Raw genomic sequence first — 22825 nt, 5'->3', positions numbered from 1 at the left:
GAAACACAAGTTCCGGTCATCACTTTAAAAATAAAAGCACGGAGAGGCAGTGATGATGATTTGGTTTTTTTTTTTCTTAAATATAGTTTTATTCAGCAGACTTCAGATCATTAGTAGTTGTGCATGTATACATTTTTGTTTTGTTTTAAATGTTTTTTTCCCAAGCCCATAAAGCAACATAACTGCAAACAGCACACTGCACACCCTTCACACTGGGGTCACCCTCGATGAGAGAAACAAACAAATGTGCTGATAAAGAGAGGCAGTGATCAGATTAAATGTCTATCAAGGTAATAGAGTGTAAAGATGAGATCGGGGAATAATGTATAACAGTGTATGGAGTGACAAGCTACATGTAATTAAATTACCAAATAAATGTAATTAAATCAGTTACAAGTACTGAAAAAATATCTAATTAGGTTACAGTTACTGATCAAAATGTTGGTGATCAAAGAGGGGTTACATATGAAAAAGATCTTCTCAGTAAAAAGTTTACATGTCGATAAAACATTCATTCTGTTGTTTTACGTCTTTTTGCCGTGCACATATTTTGGATGATGCCTGTCAGCAAAGACAAATTGAGACAAACATTTATGCAATGATGTTTTTAAGGTCTTTTCAGCTTTATTGCCTTGTTTAAAACATTTTTAGAAAAGTAATTGCCAAAAGTAAAAAGATTTAAAGCAACACGACTGATGTTTTGTTGAACATAAAGCCTGAAATTATTTTTTTTATATGTAACCCCTTTGTAATCACCAGCATTTTGATTAGTAACTGTAATTGAATTACTGATTATATAACTTATTCCAATTACATTTGTTCCTAAATACTGTAACTAGTTACTCTCCAACACTGCCTATGCGTGATAGACGATACAATAGTTGTCTTTTAGTTAAGCTTTGGCGCTTTTATTTTGTAGGGTTAAATCGTCTCGTTTCCGGGATTTTCGTGAACAATTAACACAAGCTTGACTCTAGCGCTGGACGCGTGCCTCTTCTCGCCGGAAGTGTTGGTCCAGCAGCAGACAGACGTCCTGACATTGTCATCTCGATTCATCATCTTTATTTTTTAAACAGTTTTCAAAGAGTGATGTCAAAGAGACATAAAAGTGAAATAGGAAATTAAACAAAAGAGCTGGATTATTGTCAATGGAAACCTGGCTGGAGCAATTATTATTAGAAAAAAAGCCATTAACTCACACAGACCCCGAACGGCTTCATTCACTTCCCTCTTACCAACCTGTTACTTAACACTCTGCCGATTTATTCTCTTCAGTTTGGCAATGACTTCTAATAGAAACAATATTTTATCATTGTGCTCAGACTAAATAAGAACATTTACAACACTGTTTATCAACCAGCTGTGCAAGAAAAGGTTACATCCATCGGTGCACTGAATCATTTCTGTAAGATTTTTTAGGCTGTGATGTGACATCAGAAACAATGCTAGACTTTGTAATTTACTACAAGGCCTACTCATTGCTGGGAAGTAATAAAATCATTCTACTGTTAGCCATAAGCCTGAGTTACTACCCAACACTAAAACTGGGCGACCAAGAGTTGAATGACAGTTTTAAAAGGCCATTATACCGCCTGATAAAGCGCCCAGACATGTGAAATGTGTAATAGGTTAAATAAACATTAAACAAAGTGGTTGCCATAAGAGTTGGACTCAGTTCTCCATAGCACATAGATAACTCTCCTGGGGTTGAGTCCAGCTTCCCCAGAGAGAAGTTTTTGTACTTTAAACTTCTCATGTAGAATATTTTATAGACTGACATCACTGTTCTCATACTCAGTAAGTCCTCTAAGGAACAAAAATGAGCTACGAACCCCCTAATGATCCATCATTTCTTATACTCTTTGTGTGGGCTGTGTGTTCAGGCTGTTCTCATGCACTGTTCATATGTATACCTACAAAAAGTAACGCACTGCAATCCGTGTAAAATGCAAATAATTTTGAACCAGTATTTCCAACATATTCCATGTAACTGGGAACAACACAGGACTTTCGCTCTGGAGACCAGTGTTTGTGTCCCATGTGAAACCAAGAGAACTTTGATTTAAGATACGTCATCACAATGTTATTTTTTGCCTAATCAATTTTTTCTTCCATATACTATGTAATTTTACGTTCAGTTTTTGACGGGATGAAGCTCAACTATGTTTCTCCTCCTAAACCTAACCCACGTAACTTTACATTAAGTGTGCAACTTAACTTAAAGTACATAATTTTACTTTAAGAACGTAACTTTACTTTAAGATCATAACTTTACATTCATTTCATGACGTGATGGTGCACAGCGATGTTTCTTCTCCTAAACCTAAACCACGTAACTTTACATCAAGTATGTAACCTTACTTAAAGTACATAAATTTACTTTACATACGAGCTTAACGTTAAGTATGTAACTTTACATGAAGTAACTTTACTTTATAGGCTTCGTAACATGATGATACCCAACCATTTCGTCTTCTAAACCTAACTAGTGTAGTTTTCCGTCAAATAAGTAACTTGATGTTAAGTATGTAGCATGACAACATCATTCTTGGAGCATGAATTCATTAGTCACACATATACAGAACTGTTGTATGTACATTTTTGTAACATAGCCTACGAGCAGTTGTGTGAGAATACAGTGATTAGTTAGTAATTATTTTTTGATAGACTGATTAAGCACATGTATTCAGGCACATGCACCATAATGCCTGTAATTCCCATTCTAGTGATAGTGTTATCTGTGGTGCATGCAGTAAATTAATTTATATTAGTTTATCAAATTATGACAAACACCCAAAAGTGAAAGTGGGCCCTTGGGGCCCCTTAACTGTCTGGGACCATTTTGCACTTGCCCAATTTGCCTAGTTGGAAATCTAGCTTCACTATCTACCCACCACTTTATCAGACCTTCATGTTGGAACATTGGACTAACAGAAAATATACAGTAATTGCAACTGTTGGATATATTAATGAAGAAAATAGTACATAATCAGAAGAAAATAATTAAAAATGTGCCTTTTTGTGTCTGGTTGGAGTTTTATGGAGTGTATTGGGTGAACTTTGACCCATGGCCCCATTATTTGTAAGATCCTGGAAACGGCCCTGCCTAAGGCCAAACGTGCATATTGTCATCAGTGTATATTTGGGATCTGTGACATGAAAACATAAATGCAAAAGTAAATATAAAAAGTCATCAGCCAAATGCTGTTTGGGACAAACTGTTTCTGTTTAACATAACCTGTCGGGTATTTTGGCAGCTGTAATAACAGAATGTCTATTCTAACTGCAAACAAATTATACCTAGACAATATACATTATTCTACAGACTAAAGGCATTTTCACTCCTATTGATCATGTTCATTGTGATTGTTACACTATTATCCATGCATCAGTGACTTCTCCTTTCCTGCCTCACTCTTCTTTCTGCAGTGTGTGAAGCAGGGAGGAGGGGGAGGATGAGGATGCATCCTCCCCCTCCCGACGTGTCAACCATAATTAACTCTGCCACTGTTGCTCCACTTTGCTGGTTTTGCAGCGCAGTTAGAGACTAAAACCACAGCTAAGATTTGTCTCCTGCTCAGAACAAAGCAGACGCAGTTGCTGTGAAGAGGGCCATCAACAAGTGTTAGTCTGTTCACTGATGTGTTCTGTTTTCAACCAGCACATGCAATCACTGACACATCACATTATTCACCTGCCAGTTACCCTGATCGTTTGCAGCACGTTCGTACTCCTTTTCTTTTGGCTGTTGTAGGGCATACTGGGAACTGTAGGAATAAAGTAGAAATTAATAAGGCAGGATCAAGGGTTATCAAGTCCAAAAAAAACCTCTATTTTTTTAAAAAATGCGCACAGTGGGCACACAAATTTATATCCTGCTCACACAAATTATTCAACCCTTTGAAACCTTACCAAATTGGCTTGATTTCTTTCAAAAAAAACATGGGAAGAAGGCAATGAGCAATGAAAATGACCAAAAAAAGTAACAAGAAAATGGTAAAAAGTACAAGAAAATTACCTGAAGAGTACTTAAAAAAAATTAACAACACGGAAATTACCTGAAAAAAGTTGTTGAAAATTTAAAATAATTTTGTAACATAATTTTAAATACAGAATTATAATAAATAACATGTTCTTCCCTTTTTCTTTTTACCTATGCATTTTTTCCTAGCTTTTTAAAAAATAAGTATAATTTGAATCCAAAATTACTCATTGCCTCTTTCTCATGTTTTTGAAAGAAATAAAACCAATTTGTACAAGGCTGAAAGGTTTAAATACTTGCGTAAGGTGTCTGTAGTGTATTGTTGAGTCCAAGTGAAAGCTTGTACCAAAATTGGAAATATTCCCTCAAAGTGTTCTCGAGATATCGTGTTCACAAGAATGAGACAGATGAGGCAACACTGACCTTGACCTTTGATTACTAAAATGAAATCAGATCATCCTTGAGTCCAAAGAAACATTTGTGCCAAATAAAAAAGAAAAAAGAAAACTTCCTCCAGGCATTTTTGACAAATTGTGTCCACGCGAACATGACAGATGTAAATTTACAATGACCTTGACTTTTGGCCTCCAAAATCAAATCAGTTCACCCTTGAGTCTAAGAAGACGTTTGTGCTAAATTTGAAGAAATTCCCTCAAGGCATTCTTGAGATTTTGCACTTGTACATACAGGCAGACAACCCGAAAACACGGTGCCTCCAGCCACATCTATGTCTGGTGAGGAGGCCTAAAAAACAGCTAAAATTAACGGAACATCCCAGACTGGTTATATGTCGCATGATGATCCTCTTTTTGTTGGGAAGCAAAAAGAGGATCATCTCTCACTTTAAAGGTGCCCCACACCGTCCACCAACAACATCAACTATAAGGAGAGAGTTAACACTCAGGTTTTTATGTCCTCAGCCAACAGTCCAGGCGTTGTTTAAACTTCCAGAAAGCTTTAATGAAAACCTGCAACACATTAAAGCTGGAGTCTTTGTCCACATGATGTGTGTTGGACATAAGGTCTGGGCTGCTTTGCAGGGGGTCATTAAGTACCCTTTAGTATTTGAGCTCATAGCTGCAGAATGAGGAAACATTATGCATAAACTTAAGTTATGAGCGATCAGTCAGGATAGTTGTTCTCTGGGGGCACTCTAAAATCATTGCAAACACATTTTGAGTGCATAAGGATGATGTAAAATTAGAGAAGAATGTAATAATATGGTGTTAAGTACTGTTTGACTCACATTGAACATAGTGTTTTGATGATTATCTAATTAACTGAAGCCAAGTTTATCTCTTCAGATGTGATAGTCTTGCTGGATTGTAAGTCTTGGCACAGTTTTATTTACAGTTTCAGATAAAGCATCTGTATCAGCATGTGCAGCAGAGGCTGAGGAGGCAACATCACAGCATTTACAATAGTCCCTTTAGTTCCTGTAGCAGAAAATGACATCTGATGGACATTTACAACCACAAAATATGTGTACTTTAAAGGGGTAGTTCATCCCCAAATCAAAAATGCATATTTTTCCTCTTATCTGTAGTGCTTTTTATCAATCTAGATTATCTGCTGGTGTATCAACTGATGCTGTTCTGCTACGTTTTATGGGGATACGAAAGGTGGCGTTTGGTGTTGCCATCTTATGCCAAAAGCACTTATTTCACTGAAGCGGTTACCCATAGAAGGGTTCTCTGTGTAACCTCTCAAATAGCTGCTTATCACTCTCATAAGAATGAGACAAATGCAAGGTCACTGTTACTTTGACCTTTGAAACCACAAATCTAATCTGTTCATCATGGGGTCCACTCAAATGTTTGAAATTTAAAGAAATTCCCTCAAGGTTTTCTTGATATATCGCGTTCGCAAAATATATAAAGATGAGGTCACAGTGCCCTTCACCTTTGACCACCAAAATCAAATTACTTCATCGTTGAGTCCAAGTGAACATTTGTGCCAAATTTGAAGAAATTGCCTCAAGGTGTTCTTGAGATATCTGTTTCACAAGAATAAAACCCATGAGGTCACAGTGACCTTGACCTTTGACCCATGACCCCAAAATCTTCATCCTCATATTGATGTTAGTTCTAAATTTTAAGGAATTCCCTCAAGGCGTTCTTGAAATATTTCACAAAAAATGGATTTTACTACTGTAATCAGTACTCTCAGTGGTGAGCCCGTGATGACTCATTTCTAACAGGAAATGGTGAGAGATGAGCCTGCATGCACACACACTGTAATCGCACCCACAGTCATGTTAAAGCACGACACGGAGACGGGGTCTGTCACATTACAGCCAGTGTTTAATTGAGTATTCGATGAGTATGTATTCTCACAAGGCATTAAATGTACAGCAAACTACCACTATCGTCATACATGGTGATGGGCTCACTCCATGCCAGAAATAATACACTACATGACTACATGTCCACTGCATGAACACATATCCTGATGCCATGCACTAATATTGACCTTGATCTGTAAAAACCACTGAAAGAAAAAAACCTAAATGCACTCACTCAGTATGATCATTTTACATGAAACCATCATATGGAACGGGAATAGTACACGCACGCTTTTAGGTAAGAAGATGACGAGGGTGGCAACAATGTTATAAACAATGCAATAACAATAAGAACAACAACGACAAGAACAATAACAGTATTAAAGCTTTTCATGACCATATCAACATTCAGTGTATTGGAAAATACAATCCCAATAGACTCTTTGTATAAAAAAGAAGCTTTTCAAGTCAGCATGGAACAAATAACAGTTCATTTCTCTGGGTTGGGGGGCAGGGTGGATGACAGGAGCGGGTGTGCTTCCATAGATTTCGGAGGAGGGGAGGTGTCGGAGGTGTGTGTGTGTTGGGTCGGGTCAGGGGTCCTGGAGGGGTCGTGCTGGTCTATGTGGCGTAGCGTTTGGTCCACTGTTTGGCTATCCTGTCGTGCTCAGCTCTGTTGGTCAGGTACTGTGTGGCGATGCTTCCAACCAGAGGGTCGGCTGTAACACAAGAGGATTGAACTCAGTGAGCGGAATATAACAATCAGTGTCTGCAGAGCAGGCTTCAACTGGCCATTGAGCGATTCTGGCAAATGCAAAAGACGGACCGGTCCACCTTGTGGGCCGCATGGTTGGAGAAATCGCACGATTGTGAGGGAAAAAAGATACACCAACGATACCAGCCTGCTGCAACCCACTTGGTACTGGGACAGCACATCTGATTAGGGGTTACACTGTGCAAAACTGTAAAAAAAAAAATCATTTTTTAAACTCTCCATGATGGGAGTCAAAGCAGTGGAATTTTACATGCAGACTGAGAAACAAAAAAAAAAAAAAAAAAAACACCCAGAAAACCAGCCAGAAATACCAGATATTTCTCACTTCTGTTGGTAAAGTAAATAGAAGACTTTTATAATGATATAAAATGTTCATTGTCTTTCATGTGCTCCGTTACTCCACTCTTGTTTTTCAACACTTGATGTAGATAATAAAACAAAGCATTTCACTAAAATTGTCCTTCAAGTTTGGTTACTAGAAAATTGATCTTAATTCTGAGTGGCATTAAAAAAAATCTTCTGTCTGAGATCTGCGTCGCCTTCAGCTGCAGGAACCCTGTTCACTAACAGATTTCCTAAGGGTTGGATGCCTTCAAAAATCTGAGAGAGTACTATTTTATCTATTAGGGAATACAGCATGATACACAAACAGCCGCACTGTGCTGTTGATATCCAATTACCTGACGCAGTGTATCAAAGTCTAAAATGGTGAGGAAACTTGCGGCAAACCACCTTGGGTCATCAGCATGCATGGGAATTTTATTACAACCGGTGAAAACCACAGAGGAGCTGTAAGTCAAACAAACGGAGCTCTATCATTCCTGTGGTCTGAAGTGAAGCTTGTATCGTATGACGAACAGTGTGGCCGACACTTTTATCGACAGCACTGTAAAATGTGCGCGCTGCTGTAAATCAGAGGTGATCATGGTGGGCTCCGGCAGCAGCTGTGCCGTCCCGTGTGTTGATACACCTCACGTGTCCGGTCAGTCAACGGCCACCATTATGAATTCCCACCGGCTCTTCTATTGATCGTGCTGCTGCTCAACTCGTTGTGCCGCCGGTCAATTTCTCATTGAGGTGACGGCGAGGGAAACAAATTCCTCGAGCCTAACGTGCACTCTGCTTGGCTTCAGACTGTCTCCTGCAGGGCTCGGCCTGCTGACGGAGCAGTGTGATGAGCTTGGCTGAGCAAGCAGCACAAACACCCCTCAGCACTAATCCCTGCTTGGGTTTCAATGATGGGGGTTTTCACAGGCTTATGCCCATATTTCTGGATGAATGGATCCTTACATATCATAGCATTGTGGCTTGAAACTGGAAGCATCTGACTTCTGAGGTGACGGCTCGAGTCAAAGGCAGGAATCCTGTTGGGATTGTCAGTTGGTGAAAGCTTGTGAATGATTTCGTGTCCTGAATCATCACGTCAGTGACTGCATTATTCTCTTCTTGTTTGACCAATTTGTATTTTGAAAGCTATGATTGAACTTTTTTTACGTTAGAGCTCCCAAAGATTGCCATTGTGGATGAAGCAGCAGTGGTGCTCTTTTCACACATATGAATTTAAGGTGCCAGGATATTGAAAGAAATCCAGCCCAGCAATTTCCATAACTTTCCAAAACTGAAAAACTTACAAGTACACCATCACAAATCATAAAGTTGCATTAAGGGCAGGGTTGGAATTAACTTTTTTTTTTGTCCACCTGCCATAGTGGCTTGTGGATTTCAAGATCTCCCAGACACTCAGTAGATTACCATTGTTTTTTTTTTTGGCTGGTGAGTGTCCATCTGCATATTTAACCAGCATTTGGCTGGTGGCTGGTGCTAATTTCCAACCCTGGTTAAGGGATTTTATAATATGTAAAGCACACAACAACCTCATAAAATTTAAGTGAAGCAGCAACTGAGACTGAAAAATGAAACCAACGCAAAGTGCCAAAACGGCAGATCCTCTCATGGCCCATTGAGGCTCGCTCCAAGAGTGTCAACATCCACAGAGCAGAAACTGATTGAAAACAATCGTGGAATCTCTGGATTTGATTATCATAATTTATCTATAACTGTCAGTTTCTGCTCTATCAATGTCAAGATTCAAAATTAATGTTTTCATTTCACTGAGTATTCCCATACGCAGAATTAAATAAAATGCAATTTCTCACCAGCTCCATACAGTGCATCTGAGTGACAGTTCTGTGCAAATAAAAAGGTAATAATAAATCTACTAAAAACAACTATCAATACAATAAAAACAATATCAAATCGCTGAGATAAAAAACAAACAGACATTTCAGACACACAGACACGTGCCAACAAACATATAAAACACACAGCAACACAAAAGTAAGCAGCAGGTTCAAAGTTGAGAAAAGTGCATGAGTGTCAAAGTGTCAATCTGTCAAAGTGACCCAAATATTCAGCTTCATTCTGCCATTGCAGCAAAAAAATGCCTGTGTGCTACTAGAATGATTAGAATAAGATATTTTTGACAGCTTGAACATGCAACAAGTCATTTTTAAGGACTTCTTAGATTAGAAGAAGGAGCTCCGGGCCTCAGCTGGCTTCAAGCTAAAAGCTTGTTAAATAATCTTAAAGCATCTGAAACACTATTTTCCAATGGTGGAATTAACTTGCTGCCAACTTTCTAAAACTGACAATATCTCAAGCTCTCTTTTTTTCTTATCATATGTACTACCAAGTGCAAAACTGTGAATGCCTGTGTGGAGAGCCTGACAATGAGCATTGTTATACCCATTTGTACAATTCATCATGTCAACTTCACAAAAACACTCAAAACAAAGATTTTTTTCAGGGAGATTGTGAAGGCAGTGAGATACAACCAGAATGAGGCTCTGCCTGTGAACAGTGACAAACACTTAAACCTTCAGACACAGTTGGACAACATGCTGTAGGAACTGGTCTGTTTGCAGCATACTGAGGCCTTTAAAAACACCATACAAACGCCCAAAAACACATTAAATAGTCTACTTGATATGATATGTATGACCTGATCATGATAAATGATGAAATTCCACGATGATTGTCAGTTTTGTCTACGAAGAGGGAGAAAGATGTGCAGACACACACAGACACACAGTCAGAGACACACAAACAAGCAGGGACAGAGCTCTCCGTGTGATTAGAAACGAGCTGAGAAGGAGGACTGCTGCTGACTAGCGAGGAGAAATAAGCTCTTAGTGTGAAAGGCCACACTACTGCTGCCAGACTACTGCTGCCAGGCGGCTGCACGACAATTAACATATCAGGGCGCTTCCGCATCCAGTGTGAACTAAGCGTAAAGCAGCAAGGCACCCTGTCCAGATGTCTTCTGGGTGACCTGAGTTTTGTAAGTTCCAGAAGATAATGAGGCAAATATTGGGACTGTTGGACCAACAGTGCAATAATAATAATAAAACAGATTACACTGTGTGAGCTGTGGGAGTAATTTTATGGTAATTTCAGCCCTTTTTGTAACAACTAGGTGTGTGTGTTTTCAGCCACATCGGTTGTTGCACAGACGGCACAAAGGAGCTTCACTAGCTGAGGACATAAACTGTCTTTATCTCGCATATTCCGATACAACCCAGATAGTAAATCCCTCCTTTAAGGCAGGGTGAGGCATGTGTTATTGCCGTTTTGACCAACTGACACCCCTGAAGCTACCGAAGGGGAAAAAGCAGACACTGGAATCACTGAGGAGGAATCCCTCTGGCTTTGTTAAAAATTTTATTTTTTGGGTTCCACGGAGGTTGTGACAGGCGGAGCGGTGGAGAAAAAAGGAATGGCATTGGACAGAAGCCCTGGGCTGGATTTGAGCCCCAGATACACTGTGACATGGCATGTGGCTGAGCCCACACGAGCCACCAGGACGCCCCAGGTAGACATCTGCTTGTGGGACGTGATGCAGGGTTAAATGTGGCATGACGGCAGGGACGGCAGCCCTGGGAGGGTTGATTAACTGTCATTCCGTCCCCTTCCCCCGCTTTAATGAGCTACATGCCAATGATCCCCGCCTGCACGGGAAAGAAAATCTTCAGACGGGAAGGCGGTGGAGAGGGAAGAAGGGATATTTTTAGGGTATTTCAGATCCGGGAGCCCACGTTCGGCACTTGAGGCTGGGTTTAAAAAACTTAAGCAAGTGGTGAGAAGCGAGCGGACTGATTCTGATGAGGCAAGAGGCAGAAAGACGGATAGAAAGTGCGTGGGTAACACGGAGGAGGGGTGACGTGTTTTTTTTTTTTGGTGGGGACGGGGTGTCGATCAAGTCTCTTTTGTATCGTACTTTAAAGGAATTGGCTCATTTCATCTCACCAACATCTGAAAATATCGTGGAGGAGGAAGAGGAGGAGAGGGGAAAGCTATTCTCATTTTCGCCCACGAAGGGAGAATCTCCGCTGCTACGTTATCAAAGAGCAATCCCCGCAGAGAGGACACAAGCTATCATCAGAGGTCTTCACAATCAGCACCATCAGCCCCCCTCTCCCCCCCTCGTCCCTCGCTTTTTCTTTTCTGTTGCCATCTCATTCCCCACTATTCACATGTGAAATCACCTGTCATTCTCCTGCCCCTTTCATTCCTGTTCCCCTTCCTTTCTCACTCTGGCACATTTCTCACAGTTCTTTCACTCTAAATCTCATTGCTGTGATACTGGACACATGTTTTGCTTTTATCACCTCTGCTTGCTCAATTTAATCTTCAAACCAATGCACATTAATCGTATTGGCAGCTGAGGGGCAGTCAAACTGGGAGAGACTGGTTTAATTGGTCTATAAAAGACAGATTGAATTCCACGTGTCTCCTGTGGTGGTCTTTGCTCTACTGGTAAACTGGACCATAATGGATCTAATTAGCTTTAAAAATGTTGATGTCTTCTTCTTGAATGGTGTCAGCTGTTTGCAGGGTTGTGTTTAGCCAGCCAGTGCTGGTTAAATATTGATTAAACTGCACTGAAGGATGGAGGAATACACAGGCTCACTGTTTACAAGACAATATTGGAAGAGGATGAATGCAAATGCTATGAAAGTGCAGAAATCTTTTTTTCTGCCTCTCATGCACACAACTGCCATACCCTTTCTTTGAGATAGTAACGACTATCAGAGAGAAATGTTATCAGTTGATAAAGGCCTCAGCGTGCCTTTAACAAAATGCTAATAGCACAACGCAAACACCAGAATAAATGTTGGCACTGTAAGTTTCTGCACACCATCGGCACATTACATACCGGATTCCCACAAATTTAAATGGACAAAATTTCCAAATTTTTCCACAAATTTTAGAGCACTTTCAATATTCTATCACTTTTCAAATATCAGATTCAAACAGGAAGCCACAGAGAAAATGGCAAAAAAGTACATCATGATAAACAAAAAGTTGTCACACATAGATACATATTAAAGCTACATTAAGTCGAGAGCTAAATAAACTTAATTTGTTATTATGTTAGATTACATGAAGGGTTATCCACGGAAGATAACTGTAAATATTTCATTATACGCAATAAAATTCCACGATTCTTCCACGATTCTCAATGATTTCAATAACTTATCAAGGCCTGAAAAATGTGTTTGTGAAATATCCCAACTTTTCCAGGTTTTCCATGACCGTGGGAACCCTGTTCATGTGTACATTGTGATGTAGTGGGTTTAAACGTAATGTTTCAATAAGACTATGGTTAACAAGGGGTTCAGTTTAGGCACAAAAAAAGCCTGGTTATGCTTAGGAAAAGATCATGTATTGGCTTAAAATATCTGCTTTTTATGGCATTATCCTGGCAGGAAACACAACAATGTTTTCGTGGCACTATGCCAAAAAAAAAACACAACAATGTCTCTGTCTCTGTTTTGAATAGGAAATTTCATAGCCTGCAAACATATCTTTTAGTGTTTTCGCCATAATATGCCAATTCTGATATATCTGTTAAAATAAATCTAACATGGAAAGATATTTCCACCCAGCTAATTTAGTCATCACTGAAGCACAAGGTTAATGCACTTAGATGTAAATGTTCTGCTGTTTTAAGATCACTGAAATTAATTTGCAGGCTAATTATTCATGTTTGAATTGAGCTGTTATGGAACATTTACACAACAGAAAGACCCTTTTTCTTTTAAACAAAGCTCAGTGGTGCTAACTTAGACAGATGAGGAGAGCAGTGTTGCAGGTGCCGTGTGAAAAGGCTTCAGATCACTTAATCCTGCTTGTCTATCCTCAAAGTGACACACTTCTATGAACATTATTCACACAGAATGGACATGTCAGTCAACCTCCTGAAGCTAAATGTAGCAGGGGAAGTGTATGACAGGAGAAGTGCGTGTGTGTGTGTGTGTGTGTGTGTGTGTGTGTGTGTGTGTGTGTGTGTGTGTGTGTGTGTGTGTGTGTGTGTGTGTGTTGCAGCTCTCACCAGGGTTGCAGTCAGTGAGCAAGGAGCAGATGGACAGTAAGACCTTGGAGATGGTGAGGGCAGGACTCCAGTTGTCCTTCAGGATATCCAGACAGATCACACCCTGACTGTTGATGTTGCAGTGGTAGATCCTCGTACGAAACGTCACCTAGACACAGACAGTCAGAGAGTTAGATCAATTTATTGGTTTCTAGAGGAAAACTACCATCATTTTGGATTAAAATTGCATAATGCCCATATTGTGATCATCTGACTAGTGATAGTGGGCATCTTTTTTCAAACACTCCTGGATAGAATTTTTTTTAATTCATCATAAAACAATATTTATGTGTTTAGGACAGGAACATCTGTAAACCACTCTGTGTTTACTCTGTAAAATTTTGTCCATTCACCTCAACTTTGCCACAATTTTTATTTTTATTAACTATTTAACTTAGTTCAAATCTTATTTCAATGTAGAGCTGCATTTTACAGAGAAGATCCTTTAGCGTTGCTTCGGAACGGCAGTAACAGTTGATAATCGGTGATCAGATGTTGCTGCCCCCCTCTCATTCACCGCCTACCATCACAAATAATGTCTCGCCCTGCGGCAGATGATACAGAGTTCCCCGCTGCAATCTCCACTGCTTTAAAAACTCATTTGTTCCTACCTCCATCAAACCTTTAAGCAATGCTGCTTAACACTGCAGGGATAGTTCCATGCTATTTCAACAATGGGGTGTGTGCAATGTGTGGTATGTGCAAAGTATGTGCAATATTTTGTATTTATTTGTATATATATATATTTAATCTGATTTGGTATACCTTGAGCTGTTTTGTTCAAATGTTGTTTGTTTTATTGTAACTGTGAAGGCATTTATGGGCGCAGTATCTGAGACCAAGACAAATTTCCCTCCAGGGAAAATAAAGCATATCGCATCGTATCGTATCGTATCGTATTGTATCGTATCATATTGCATCATATCGTGAATAGATTATAATTCTGTGGGAAACTACATAATCATAAGCTTTGCATTTGCAGTTTCCACTTGTCCCCTGAATTTCATTACAAAAACGGCTAAAAATACAACTGCATACCACAACTGCCATTGCAATGTTTTAGAAAAGCTGCTGTGAATTCAGGCATTTCAGGCCACAACCATCACAAAAACAGACTGCAAAATCTAGAGGGACTGAATAATAATTCCAGAAAAAACGTTTTTAATAGTCAGGTGTGAAAATAAAACCTTCAAATTCTGATTGACTCTGACTGAGTCCATACAACCTTATAATGGATGGCTGCCAAAATCATACTTTATTAATAAACATCTGCCTTATCTCCCCTCCATCTGAATACCCGAGGCTGTTCTACAGTGGATGCAAAGGTCAGTATTTTGGAAGATTGACTGAGATACATGATGTATACTGACCGTCTCTGTTCATCACCACAGTCACCAGTCAAGTGAACAGAGTCCCGTGGAGCTCAGCAGAGCCTAACATCAGCACAGGGAGCACAACATCATTAAGGAGAGACCTTTGACCTCTGCTTCCCTAAACGAAGCCTGCTGACCAGGACAGGCAGCAGCTCGTGCTCCATCCCCCCTTCTCTGTTTGCTTTGCGACTGCAGCCTTTCCTCTTGCTCTTCCCTCTTCTATCCTCTCATTAACTCGCCATTCCTCCCTTCACATCTCCTTCTCGACTGAGAAACAAACAACCATCGCATGCGAGCCCAGCCCTCTCTTCCTCACATTCCACACTGGTATTACTGCAGGGATGCCGGCTGATTCGTGACAGACAGACAGAGCAATAAACAGGCCGCTTTTCATTACATGAAAGTATTTCCGGAGATGTGACAAGCAAAGGCAGACAGGAGATGAGGTGATTGATGGTGACTGGTTGAGGGCAGGTCTCCTCTTCTGTTTCTACACCTCCAGTTAGCGGTGGCATGCTAAAGCTGGCAGCCCAGCAGCCATGAAAAAGATCCTTGGCCAGCCTGTGTGGTCTCATTAACAGCCTGTAATCCCATCATGGCTGATGCTAATAGATTATGATGCTGCCTCCGCCTAACAAAAGCTGTGGGTCTAATCCTGCATCCCCTCTGTATTATGGATTCATCCCTCTGCCTCTAAACACAACCTCTGTATCCTCTATTTTTTTAACCAAGCAGCTTTCATTTTGATCTGAACACATTTATGTGTGGCTAGAGCAAATGCAGCTCTCACAGAAAACCTCAATATGAATATCTAAACACCATTAGTTTTCAATATATTATATCAAGGCGGATAATTTGAAGGGAAGTACTACAGGAGTGTCTACAGTGCCGGACTGTGCAGATTGAGCGCCCAAGGCAAGTTTTCACCCCCAATCTCCAATATATATATTTTATTATCATCATTAATATTATTATCTTTTACATGTATTGTATTTATTGCACAAAAAAGAAACAATAAATAAGACAAAAAATAAACAACTTAGCTTACAAACAACAATAAAAGAATATGGTGTGTGCTAATTTGCGAATGTCATCTTTTTTGTTTTTCTTTTCTTTTTTTTTGTACTGCTCCCTGGATGGCTTTTGTCTGACCATAAATGTTGTATGAACCCGCAAGTGTTTTTCATTTTTGCTTAAAAAATTACCAAAACGATTTATTAATGATCAAAATAGGTGCTGATTCATTATCTTTCAATCAACTAAGTGTTCCAGCTTGACCTAATACTTCTGTTCGATTCTTTTGAGTGTCTTTTTTTCTTCTTTTATTAAATGCCAATTTGAAATAAATAAATATTGATTTTTAGGTTTAATTTTGGTACCCCCCTTTGTGTGGCCCTGCCCGTGTCGCCTTTACAATGATCCGCCACTGTGAGTCCAAAATGAAAACTTCCTCCTCTGGGGAGCATGTACAGATGGCAATGCCTGTCCTCAAGATAATTCTGTGAATTAAATGAAAAATGAAGGTGTTTCATCACATCGATTCTTAAGTCCTCTAAACTGAATTTGCCCATTATCTCAAATTTCACTGATTTGTTGAATTTCCCACAATGGTTCTGCACAACCAGAGACACTGAAGGAAAACCTACCTGCTATAAACGCTATCAAAACCTCCCTGACAGTCAACAAATGTGTTATTTCACACTGTATGTCATCATATTTCCCAGCCCTAGAGTCAGTCTTGTAAATATTATGATATTAGGACCTTTCAATGGTTCTGCAAGCCGCAGAAGTTCCCTACCCAAGGTCCATATTTGGCTTTGCTATAAAAAAAAAAAACATGTTACTCTATCATTAACTCTTTTCTACTCATTTACAATGTCCACATTAATAGTTATTTTTGGCAAACTAAATGAAAAGCAATTGATCTGCTTCACAGTTTGATGACAAGGCAGTCATCGTGACATACCTCAATATAGACAGAACAGAAAGGCTTGGTTTAAAGGAGGAAATGTGTTGAATGGACAATCATCCTCAAGTCTCAGACTTTATGGCGCTTCATGGCACGTTAAACAGTTTGAGAATGAGACAGATATCACGCAGAGAAAGATAAAGTGTGCTGCGAAATCGAGTTCAAAGCCATGAGGAAATTAGAGTTGATATAGGGGGATAATGTTAGAGGAGTGTAATCTCTCTCTGTCTCTGGGTGGTTCAGCTCAACAGGCCCTGGAATGGACTCACCTTGGACCAAAACACAAATACTGAAATAATGTCCGTGCTACCCTCAACCTCTATCTACGAGTGTCAGTGTCAGCCTTAACTGGCCTTATCATCCCAACATTAGTGAGCAATCGGTGTAGTGAGCAGCTGCAGCTGTCGGATTGGTGGCTGTGAGCCGGTGAGCTGCTGGATGGCACAGCTCACAGCCAGACTGGAAAAACAAGGCAGCAGGAGGCCAAGAGTTAAGACGAGCTCAGTTTCCCCTTCAGCGGGGACTGCCAGGAAAGAGGCAGTTTTAGCTGGTCAGGAGGGAACGAAGAGAACATTGTTGCGTTTTGGGAGTCATGAATTCCACCAGACTTTAAGTTTTATACCCAGGGCTGAAACAAAATTCACAATAGATATGATTTACTGTAAAAACATTACATTTTTTTCAGTATGAAATGGCCAATCAAACCACAAATGTGATCTACAGCAGAGGGAGTTTTATTTAGTCTACAGGTAGAGGAAGCCACTTGTTTTTCTGGGCGCCACTGAAGTTCCCTTTTGACTCTGGTTTGCATTGTGTGAATCAGAGCTGGGGGTCATTTAAAGCAGTTGTTCCCAACTGGTCCAACCACGGGGTCCAGATTTCTCCTTAGTCTTTAGTTCAAGGTCCCCACATTAGATAAAATAGCTCATTGTATTTCACAAAATGTAAACATGTTGGCTTAGACCACAGAAATAAAACATATTGCACGAATATACAGAGATGGCACATCAAAATAAAAGCTCTGTGCCAAACATTCATTACACTTAAAATAATGTGTGCTTTTTACAAACTTGACACATTCACATTTCACTTGTGGCCCATTTAATTTGGACCTAAACAATCCACTTTGGACCGCCACCCACTGGGAGCCACTGATTTAAAATATGCTTAAATTTCAGTACTTATACCGATACTGGCTCTTTTAAGGTTGAGGAATTTAAATGTTTTTCTGCAAACCCTTTCTTCTATTTAACAAAATAAATCCAACTTCCTGAACGTGTCAGTGTTACCATAAACACATTTCCCTCCCTTTAGAGGCCAAATGTGTGAGAAGATGAGGGAGAAGTGACTCACATCCGACTTTATCATTAACTTAAATTATCATGGGAGACATACGACAGATAGAAATAATCAGGAAGTCATTCACACAAGGCTACAGTGTCTTTTTAGGCAACAACTGTGGAATACAAAGAGTTGAAATTAAAAAATGGTAACAAATACATACAAAACATAATGCAAAGGAGGACGTTATTGGTTTTAGAGGTAGAAAATAAAGGTGTTTGACTGACCCAGTCAATCACCAGACTTAAACCCATTAGAATATTTGTGGAAGAAAGTGAAGATCAAGATTCGCCTGGCGGGCCGCCCAGAATCCTACAGATTTAGGGACTGTATGTGTGGAAGAATGAGCCAAACTCCCTATAAGAGATTGATTACTCCACACAGGAAGCGTCTGAAAAGCTGGCACTGCAAACAAAGGCATGCTCAATCCTTTTTTCCTGTCATTTCACTTTGTTCCACATAACTTTTTTTTTAATCTGCGTAGTTTTATTGAGTTAATGTAAATCACTGATTTAAATGTGTAAATATATGAAATATGTTTATGTGCTTGTGTTGACATACGATATTGGCATACTGGAACGTAAAGAGGAGACACAGACAGATACCTAGAGTGTAATATGTAGAAGCAAAGTCCACTGCAAAGCAGTTATATGTTATGACTTGGGATGAGAATGTGTTGAACCAGTGTTGTTTCCATTAACACATCACATGCCACCACTAAGAGGTGGTAGTCTTTTCATGCATTTCTGTAAAACGGGGCTCAACTCTTTCTTGAACACCACAGTCAATTTACCCTTGTCCCCAATTTTGTTAAAAGGTATGATGAAAACTGATTTGTTACATTTGCTGTGAATATTCATGATCCCCAGAGGTTGAATCCCAATATTTGTGGTGACTGGCTGACCTTTCCTTGAGGAACGCCTTCAGGTCAAGCTTTGCACACATGATATCTCAAATCTGTGCTGTTGTTGCTTTCAGTTCTTTCACTTCTGAACCACGATCCAAAGAAAGCCAAGTCCATGATGAATGATCCATATTAAAACAAGACAAACATGGTGGATATCCTAAAATATTTTCCAGTTTATTTGTTTTATTTTTTTTTTTTCATGACATGTGTCTCTAAATAGCTAATAGAAAGCGAGTATTTCTAGGCCTGAAACCAAAACCAAGACATATTTCCGAAGCACAACTCAAACTGAGAGAGGTGGCAACCGCTGTCAACCAGTCTAATGTGTAAATACTGACACACACTTGCATCAGCAGAACACACACACACATACCCACAAACCCACAGCCTCACTGGAGGGAAGCCAAATGCTGCTGAATGCTAGCATATCAAAAGGGGACACAATAACAAGAAAGTTAAAGGTTACCTCTTGTCAAATTCTATATTTTTCTCCTTGTCAGCAAATCCCATGTGCAGAACTGAACAAACAGTGAGTGTATCCACTAACAATTATTGTGTTGGTATCAAAGCCTGATTTATCCTCTTCCTCTGCGCCATAGAGCTCTACTGTTGTCCAAAGACTATTAAAAACACATCAATAAGCCACACAGCTGCACTGGGTGACATGTTCCTTCATTACCACAAACACACACACTGTAGTTTATTTTGATTCAGTCCCACACACATCGTCTTGCTGCCCCAAATACTCACTAGAGCGCAAAATGTGGATTAATCTACTGATGAAAATAGTCCCCTACAAACTTACTATTTTCTCCTGTTTGTTTGATAAAAACTACAGTGATTACGGTTCAAGAGATTGCCAAGTCTTGTTAAAAAATCAAACTCTACATTTGTGACTCAATGTTTTACAGCTTTTCTTAGTCTTTTGATCGAATTAGATCAATTTTAGTCCTATTCCAGTAAATTAACTCAACGTTTTTGTGATGCATTTTTAATATTAATGTCATCTCAGCCATTTAACCACGGTTACAAGTGTAGTCACTTCTGGCTCCAAAAATCCAACATGATGACGGTCAAAATGTCAACTCGAGGCTGAAAAGTGGGAATCCAAAAACCAATGGGTAACTTCACGGTGGCTATGTCCATTATTTTAAGCAGTCTATGGTTTATACCAATAAAATACAAAAGACGGATATGTATAATCTAGACACGGTTGTCATTCTAAAACTCTTGAACAAGAGATGCACATATACTGTTAATGCTCACTTGACGTTAATTAAAAAACTACCCGTGTTCTCGACTGCAGAGCAGAAACATGATTTCAAAGCCGGATTCACACACATGTTCACTGAAATATTGTTTAGAGTTTGCTATGGAAATAAGGTTGGCAAGTAATGTTTTTCATTCCACTTTTTGCTAGATGAAAGACTACTGGTTCCTACAGAAACAGTGGGAATTTCAGACAAGGCTTATTGACATCAAGACAAATATCAAATAACACCTCCCTTTTCTTTAACATTATACTGTAGGAGAAGAGTATAGGCCCATCATTTGTCTTCACACTAGTGTCATTTCTCTGTGCTGCTGTTGCACATTATTTTGCCAACGTGCTGTAGGTGAAGAAGCCTAAACAAGTCATTGTTGCTGGACAACAGGGTTAAGCGCTGACAGCCTGCTGGGACAATGGTGACATTGTTCAAAGTTCTGGGTGAAGGAGCGGGGGGCGGCGCTGCATAGCTGCAAGGCTAGGCTCACCTTGGGTGGTTTGAAAGGGTAGTCTGGTGTGAAGGCGATGTCCAGGAAAAACACTCCACCCTCATACACGGAGCCTGGAGGGCCCAGGATGGTCGACCTCCATTCGTAGATGTTGTCTCCTTTAGGACCGGCACTGAGGGAGAGAAGAGGAAAACAGTTAATCTACATGCAGCCGTTAGAGAGGAAAAGACGCTTTAATCTTGTAACTCAATTTTCTCTGCAGCAGCAAGGGATTGAATAAATAGTGTGTGATTATCAGATGTTAAATCAGCTGCACACAGCTGCCGTTTAAAGTTCTTGAAGATTATGCAACATTACTACAGTGTAAATAACAAAGACTGCATCTGTAAGCCAGGAGAAATGATGAGTATGATCAATGTCATGTGGATGACTGATCTGTCTGAGATATGCAGGCAAGCATGAAACACACACCAAACAACACACTCAAAACCACACACACACACACACACACACACACACACACACACACACACACAGAGGAAGGTGATGAGCGGCAGCAGCAGTGGCGGCTCTGTTTCCTCACTGTTCATCAGCGATTCACCGTTGGGCAGCTGGCTGCTGCTGAGCTCCATTGTTGCCTTGATTCTTGCCACAAAACACACACATGTACACAGTCACACAAAAAAACACACACACAGCTGTGCGAAGAGAGGCACTAATCCAATTCCATTTTCTATTGGAATTAGGCCAGATGCCCCTGTCGGTTTCTTGTATTACTTTTACTTTCATCATTTACACACAGAGAGAAAGCCAGAGAGAGCGAGCAGGAGAGAGAGAAAGAGAAGGAGAGCGAGTGAGTGAGAGCGTGTGTGAGGTACATAAATGTAAGATGAGAGTGTGAGTGGAGTTGTTCATGTGAAACAGCAGCCTGTTGTAAAGCACCGGGCCACTGCAGACCTATTTCTTGTCAGCGTGTGTTTGGACACAGAGAGGAATTATGGGAGCGGGCCGGGGAAAGGATGCCGACATGTTCTCCTGGATGGATAAAAATAGTCCTGGAGAGCGATAGTGTACCAGGGCCGACGGGGGACAAGAGGGCCAATAAATCGCTCTGCTCGGCATGAGGCTGTGGCCTTATGTGACATTGATGTAGAAATCTACGTGTGACAAATAGATTTTTAAACGCCAATGGTTTGGTTGTAGAGCAGCACTGCCAGATTTGGTTAAATAAATGACAAAATATGGTGACTGATTGATATTTTAGACAATTTATTTTAGACTGAAAAGGAAAACAAGCTCAGCCAAGGTTGCGAGTACTTGAATGAAAGAAAAAGAAGTCAAGATAACACAATAAATTCCTAAGGCTTATTTTCATTGTGGTCCCTTTGAGGCTATATTGATCTTTTATTATTATTTTTTATTATTTTAACAGCTCTCCTTGCTCTGGCACTAAACCTGCACATATTTCAACACGTTAAAAAAGCCAAACTTCCCCCAAAGCATCTACAGACCCATCTCTAAACTGCATTTTGTTCCCAAAATCTTGGAAAAATTGGTTCCTTGGCAGCTCCATTATGTCTTGCAATCAAAAGAATGCATTTTTAAAAATGTAATCTGTTTTCTACCAATTACGAGGAGTGTCATGATGCAATGATATGAATCATTATAGCTATTCAGTGATCAACAATCCCATGTAGTGTAGTAATCCCATGCAATGCAAAGACATCAATACATATTGCCATCTTTAAGATGCATCTTTATTTTGAAATTTGCATGTAGTGGTCTAGAGCCAGTCAGCAAAGAAAAAGACAATGAGGATATTTACTAATTCCATCCATCCATCCATCCAAAATTTGTCACAGGCCCTTAAATCGAATAGTACTGATAGTACTGATAGACACTACTGAGATTGCGGAGACTGACACTGTAGACCATGACATACTTATTGACAGGTTCTATCTATCAGGAAGTCTTCGACCACAATTGAAAAACTAATTTTCCTCTGTTTAACCAATGTCTTCTGGTGTGTCCCAAGGCTCTATACT

General features: G+C 39.9%; 1 protein-coding gene across 1 annotated transcript in view; it reads right to left on the bottom strand.

Moving 5' to 3' along the window:
* Positions 1 to 6267: 6267 nt before the first annotated feature.
* The window catches only part of LOC121957836 (ubiquitin-conjugating enzyme E2 E2-like), a 70665-nt gene continuing 54107 nt past the window's right edge, over positions 6268 to 22825 (bottom strand). Inside the window, exons 4-6 of the mRNA XM_042506623.1 lie at positions 20820 to 20952; positions 13436 to 13583; positions 6268 to 6985 (exon numbers count right to left, since the gene is read on the bottom strand). Of these exons, the coding sequence (XP_042362557.1) occupies positions 6888 to 6985; positions 13436 to 13583; positions 20820 to 20952 (379 nt within the window). The 3' untranslated portion in view covers positions 6268 to 6887. The remainder of the gene's footprint in view (positions 6986 to 13435; positions 13584 to 20819; positions 20953 to 22825) is intronic.

Source organism: Plectropomus leopardus, chromosome 18 (genome assembly GCF_008729295.1).
Source record: "Plectropomus leopardus isolate mb chromosome 18, YSFRI_Pleo_2.0, whole genome shotgun sequence".
Lineage (NCBI taxonomy): Eukaryota > Metazoa > Chordata > Actinopteri > Perciformes > Serranidae > Plectropomus > Plectropomus leopardus.
Note: the sequence above shows the minus strand (reverse complement) of the source record. Positions and strands in the feature narration are given on the sequence as shown.